At 48.2% G+C, this 6,446-nt stretch overlaps 1 protein-coding gene across 1 annotated transcript; it reads left to right on the top strand.

The window, feature by feature from the left end:
- Positions 1-1,762: 1,762 nt before the first annotated feature.
- Positions 1,763-5,968, top strand: LOC128309666 (ecdysone 20-monooxygenase). Its single transcript, XM_053046105.1, has 8 exons — positions 1,763-1,808; positions 3,323-3,860; positions 3,948-4,138; positions 4,206-4,404; positions 4,476-4,638; positions 4,715-4,951; positions 5,017-5,244; positions 5,310-5,968. Exons 1-8 carry the CDS (start codon positions 1,775-1,777, stop codon positions 5,415-5,417), a joined length of 1,698 nt encoding a protein of 565 aa, XP_052902065.1. The 5' UTR covers positions 1,763-1,774; the 3' UTR covers positions 5,418-5,968.
- Positions 5,969-6,446: the final 478 nt, after the last annotated feature.

The raw sequence follows: 6,446 nt of genomic DNA, 5'->3' as shown, positions 1-6,446 counted from the left end.
GTGTGCGCCAAATCATTCAGAACACATCTTGGCACTGTAGGACGATTCCATGACTAGGAGGATCATGACTTTTATCTGTTTGATCACTACGCTTCGGTTTAACTACTACGCAATAGTATGATTATTACAGGAATATAATACGAACAAGCAAGGGTTATTGAACTTGCGTTGAATTTATAAACAATAAATCGTTGTAATGGGTTGAGCTTATCAGAGCTAACTTTTGTTGTAATTCAATAGCCATTTACATGACTAATTTTAAACCAACAAATCGTTCCAACAGTAAGCTTACTCTTACTCTTTATAATTGAAACCAATTGGAAATAAACATTATTTGTTATTAAATTTATTAGAATTTCTTGTATTAAAGGTGCATATTGCTTGCATAAATTTTAATTGTTTAACGATGTCTTCTACTTTTTGGTAATTTAAAAAAGTCGTACAATTTCGTACAGAATAATGTAACAAATCTTAACTTTTAATAGGCCACAATGCATCAAAATGTTTAGCTACAATAACCATTTATATAACTCGTGAATGAAAAAGTTAACAGCAATGAAACAAGTTATCGCAAAATAAGGTTGTTTGTAGTGTTAATGCTTTGTTATTTATAAAATAACACAAAACCAATTACACGGCATTGGACTAAGGGTGTTTAAAACTACATAAACAACCATCGGTCAAACATTTAACTGTAAAGCAAGTTTTGCTTTAGCATTATTTGCGGCCTAACCTTCAAGTAGTGAACTTCGAGTACTCGAGGGCGCGAGTGTTTTTGAGGTGTGGCTTATTACAACAATTATTAGGGGTTGTATTACAAATTTAATTGTTTAGATATAAATACTTATGAAAGTGTGCATTATGTGTGATAATAATTGAAAATTTTATCTCGTTTTTGATAAATTTGCTTCAGTGTTCAAAAACGCACTTTAGTGTATAAACGACTGAAAAAAAAACTTGCATTATGAGTGAGCCTGAAGAGTGTGGTAAGCAAAGAGAATTTAAATTTAATAATAACCCAATCGAAGCATATTTTTCGAACCTCCTGATCACGAGCTTGTCCCATAGTGCGTTTGCTTAGCCAGACTACATAGTATCAGATGCGAAATCTTGCCCGAACGCGAGTGATCTCAACCGTTCTCACCTTTCAGATCGGCCACACACACACACACAGCTGGGAGCACATTTGAATTTGGGGAAGCTAAAAAAAAAAGATTGTCCCAACCCACCGAATGCGATTATTATGCTCACTTTAAGCTTTTTTATCATTGCCCAACCGGTCGGTACCCACCATCCGGGAGCGCGAGTACACGAAGCGAACGTGCGGTTGTGTGTCGTATCCCTTTCGGATTGGAGACCCAAACGCACAACCACACAAACCCGCGTAAGGGCAGGTGTGCGCGCGATAGATCCTCACAGGCTTCGCGGCACACTACGCAGCATATCGCGTCACTTCACGTCCGTCGGCTCGGTTTGGCGGGAGCGCAAGCGTTTCCTCGGGGGTTTGCGTTTTTTTTCTTTTCTTTTTTTTGGTTGTTCGGCTGCCGAATTAGTTCGTTAAATAACATCGCGCTGATAAGCGGCGCGTAAGTGCGATCGCGCTCGAGATCCCGGACAGTTCGTAGTGGTCAACCGATAAGCACCCCCGGCAGACGGTTGATTGGGAAAGGTGAATCGAGCAAAGGCGAACTTTTTTATGTTTTGTGTCGTGATAGTGTTGCAAACAAGCACGATCTGAACAGGATTGCGGCAGAACGGTGATGTGGTGGCACAAATGGATTGCGTCGGATCCGATACCGAGATGATGGGTAAGACAGCGAGAAACCGTGCGAGAATGTACGGGAAAATTGTTCCCCAATTTACGTCACAGCGCTCGTTCCACTTCTTATGGGCCCGACCCGGTTTATTCGGCAGCCTGCACCCACTAGATCACCGGAGGCGGCAAACAAAACAAACAAAAGGAAAAAAAAACCCGCCCCGCACACGCACAAACACTCGCCCAATCTCGTTTCATAACTCACTGCGGCACACACAAACGCCGCGCACAACGCCGCGATCCCAGCGCACTCCGCGGTGCGGGTGAGTGAGCGAGATCGCTCACCGTCCGGCTCCGTTTTGTGGCCGTGGCCGTGACCGTGATCGTGATATTGTACGCTGGCGCAGGGGCGGTGGTTTGTTGTTGTCGGATCCGTACTTCCTTGCTTTCCTGCGTCGCCATCAGGCCATCGGGCGCTCGCCCGTATCAGCAGCTTGGTTGTTCGCGCTGCTCGTTTGTAGCGCTTCACAGCGGTACGGTGAGGATGGCCTCCTCCCCGGAACCGGCCGGTTCGACCGTTTTGTCGCTTTATTAAGCGCATTGATTGACAATTAATCGACGTGTGAGAGAGAGAGCAGGAGATCACAAAACACCCGAACGCTGGTCGTAACACCGGGCAACTTGGATCGCTGGGCTCTTTGTCCATCACGAGTTGCTCGATTGAAAGTGAAAGAGTGTGAGATAATGGCCGGGAAAGCAAGGTGAGAACACGCTCACCTGATGATGAAGTGGATGGATGATCCTCCACCGTTCAGACACTGTCACAACTTTTCCTCACCGGATTAAGGCACATGAAACCATGGCCAAGGTTGACAAAAAGACTTGCAACGTTTATCGCCTGATAAGCGGAATGGTAGGTGAAAATTGGACGCTTGAAGCGAAATGTGTGCGAATTATCTGCTCGCACAGGTTCCAAGCACGAAAACACTGGACGATAACGAATCTGTATGAAGGACGTGTAAAGGACGGCATGTGCATACGCTGATAGTGTTATCTGATCGATCTGCCCCAATATTGGGTTGGGTGGTTGTCACCGTTGCTGTGGGATTTGAATTGCCCGACTGGCGGGGGTTTTTATGGCGAACATTCCGTGACTTGCCGATTGTGATGAAATGGAAAGTGCAATAATGTTTTAAAGCTTACGGACCTCCGCCTCCCGCGTGCATCAATGCGCACATTGACGCTTATCTGGCCTGTATCACCCAATTTGGCTTGAGATTATTCGGTACGGCGTCATTTAAACTGTTTGTCAACAGTTTCGATTATCTGGTGCACAGGGGGACGGGGGCTAATTCAACGCTGGTTAGTTCCGGTTTCGGGAATTGCTTTACATCTTACGAATGATATCATTCCGCTCTCCCAATCGCAAGTGACCTTGACCTTGAAACTTGTTCACATGCCATCACATGCTCTCCCGCGACCACGGGAGATATATTGTTACGTCACTCACGACACCCACCACGATCGAGTTTTCATCATCCCGTTGTTCGCTTTTCCCTTTCGCAGACATCTCCAGCCCGTACGATCGCACCATGTCGGTCACGATAGTGCTGTTCTACACGTTCGTCACGCTGTTTATGTTTCTGTCCTACAACCCGAAGCCGAAGAAGATCATCGAATCGATCCGAAGCTTCCTGCTGCATCTGCTCCACCAGCACACCGGTGACGAGGGTGGCGGACTGCCCACACCGACGGCGGCTTGCGCCACCCCGCCCGAGCCGGACGAGTGTCTGCCGAAGGTGAGATCGATCTGGGACATACCAGGACCAAGGCGTTTGCCCTTGATCGGTACCAAATGGCGATACTTTCTCGGTCGGCAGCGGTACGCCAAGGTGCACGAAACGTTCGCCGAGATGCATCGGCGCTACGGTTCAATCATGCTCGACGTTGACACGGTCCCGATCGTGAATCTGTTCGATCGTGCCGACATGGAGAAGGTGCTCAAGTACCCGAGCCGCTATCCCTTCCGGCCACCGACGGAAATTGTCGAGGTGTATCGAAGCAGCCGACCGGACCGGTTCGGGGTGACCAATCTGATTAATGCGTAAGAATTGTTGTCCTCCTTATGTGTGTTTTAATCCCCGGCTGTTTCGCCGATTGTTTCAACACGTCTTACGTTTTGTTCTTGCAGGCAGGGCGAAAAGTGGCACGAACTGCGCATGAAGCTCACGACGGGAATCACCTCCAGACGCATCTTGCAATCCTTCATACCATCCGTCAATGAGATATGTGATGACTTTGTGGAGTTGGTGCGCCACCAGCGGACAGAGGACGGCACGATCCGGAACTTCCAGGATATAGCAAACTCCGTTGGGCTAGAGAGTGAGTGTTGTGTACTGGGGTACGTCACTCAACGATAACTTTATGCTTTCCTTTCAACTCATTGCAGTTATCTGCTGTCTGGTGTTGGGACGGCGAATGGGCTACCTGACGACAAATAGACAGAACGAAAAATTTATGCGCCTTGCCGAAGCCGTCAAGGAGTCGTTCGTTTACATCGGTGAGAGCTACTACGGGTTTAAGCTGTGGAAGTACGTTCCGACGCGACTCTACCGTAACTTTGTGCGTTGTGAAGAAATCATCTACGAGTAAGTTCGCGGAAGACTCTCGCGACAAATGTTCACGAACTCTGATCGAATACTTACCAAATGCTTTGCAGTACCATCGCAGAGATTGTATACGAGGCGCTGGAGGAAGAACAGCTCAACTGTCCCGACAACGACGTGAAGCACATCTTCATCAGCATACTCCAAACGGAAGGGCTGGATACGAAGGAGAAGATATCCGGCATTATTGACCTCATTACCAGTGCCATAGAAACGGTGCGTATTGTGGGTTGTTTTTGGCAAAGGAGCGTTTCCGACGCCCGGTCTCAACCTGTTCTTTACTTTCATGCAGCTTTCCAACACACTCTCCTTTTTGCTGCACAACCTCAGCCAGTCGCTCCAGCATCAGCGTGAGATTGCGCAAGAATTTAGCCACTGTGTGCAGAACATCACCAACGATGATCTTGTGAATGCTCGCTTCACCAAGGCATGCATCCAGGAGTCGTACCGCCTGTCACCCACTACGCCCTGCTTGGCGCGAATTCTTGAGGAAGACTTCCAGCTCTCCGGCTATCATCTGCAGGCGGGAGTAAGTATTAGTATTAGCCGGTTTGTTTGCAGCGCATTAACGAAATTAATCATCTTACCTCGAAGACACTCGTGCTGTGCCATACGCGCGTTGCCTGTCAAAGTGAGGACAACTTCCATCATGCAGATCGCTTCCTGCCGGATCGTTGGCTCGAGCAGCGGGATGAAAACCACAACGTCGTGAACAAGCGACCGGAACCGGGTGCATCGATTGTCCTGCCCTTTGGCATCGGTCGCCGAATGTGTCCCGGGCAGAAGGTTATCGACATCGAGTTGACACTGCTGGTGGCAAAGGTAAACCCTGAACGCCCCGCTCGAAGCAATTCATAATCCAGTGGCTTTGCGCTTATTTCTTTTAGATATTCCAAAACTTCGAGATCGATTATCGCAGTCCCCTCGATACACAGTTCCAGTTCCTGTTGGCACCACGCACACCGATAGAGATTAGGTTCCGGGATCGAACGTAAAGAGTCCGATAGCGCTTTGCGGAAGTGGACGTGCAGTACAGCAACGAAATTTCACACGCACCGCAACCGGAACACACGTAACACATTCGCTACTACCTCGTACACAAGTTCGGTACAATACGAAGAGGGTGAGGGTCTAGGCGCATTGCCCTGAAGCAGGAAACCTCGGGAAGGGCCCGGTAGATGGGTTCGTCATACGTACGATTAGAATCATATTGATTAGATCGCATTGCGATATGAACTACCTTGAATAGAACTGATATCATATGAATTCCGTTTCCTAGAGATAGAGAAGAGTAGCAACAGGTGAACTGCATATCGGAACACACACTGTGAAAGACTAACTATAGAGACTGTAGCTATATACTATATCGTTCATCGCTTAGCAGGAGCAACGCCGAAGCTCCATTATTTGCATAGTAAAGCGCTCCTCTTTGCCTGGCGAACAGGAGCTCGCTTTACCGTAGTTCGTTAGTGTACCGACTGCAGAATTGGTACAGAGCGGTTCGCCCTTTTTTGCGACCGAAGATGCATTATTTATTACGTATATACAGCTCCAGATGTACAAATTTACCAGTTATTTAAACAATATATAAACTGATGACTAATTGCACACTGTCTAAGCGCGACTGAATCGATTGATTGATTTGATGACGAAACAAATAATGGTGATAAGTGACCATAACCGTCAATTAGAAGTCAATAAGCCGTCCATTAGCCGTCTATTAGCCGTCAATTAGCCGTCAATTAGCCGTCATCTTCTCTCTCGTGTCACCTTCCCCCTCGTGTCACTTCCCACCTCCCACGGGTCACCACCCACCTCCCACGGGTCACCACCCACCTCCCAAGTTTCACCTCCCACCTTCCAAGGGTCACCACCCACCTCCCACGGGTCACCACCCACCTCCCACCGATCACCTCCCACCTCCCACGGGTCACCACCCACCTCCCACGGGTCACCACCCACCTCCCACCGATCACCTCCCACCTCCCACGGGTCACCACCCACCTCCCACGGGTCACCACCCA

This window comes from Anopheles moucheti, chromosome 2 (genome assembly GCF_943734755.1).
Source record: "Anopheles moucheti chromosome 2, idAnoMoucSN_F20_07, whole genome shotgun sequence".
NCBI lineage: Eukaryota > Metazoa > Arthropoda > Insecta > Diptera > Culicidae > Anopheles > Anopheles moucheti.
This window is presented reverse-complemented; position numbering and strand designations above follow the sequence as displayed.

Excerpts from the sequence above, each read along its gene's own strand:
- LOC128309666 (XM_053046105.1), top strand. The coding sequence starts at position 1,775 with ATGGATTGCGTCGGATCCGATACCGAGATGATGG. Across the intron at positions 3,861-3,947 it reads GTGACCAATCTGATTAATGC|GCAGGGCGAAAAGTGGCACG; the intron begins GTAAGAATTGTT and ends TTGTTCTTGCAG. Across the intron at positions 5,245-5,309 it reads TGACACTGCTGGTGGCAAAG|ATATTCCAAAACTTCGAGAT; the intron begins GTAAACCCTGAA and ends TATTTCTTTTAG.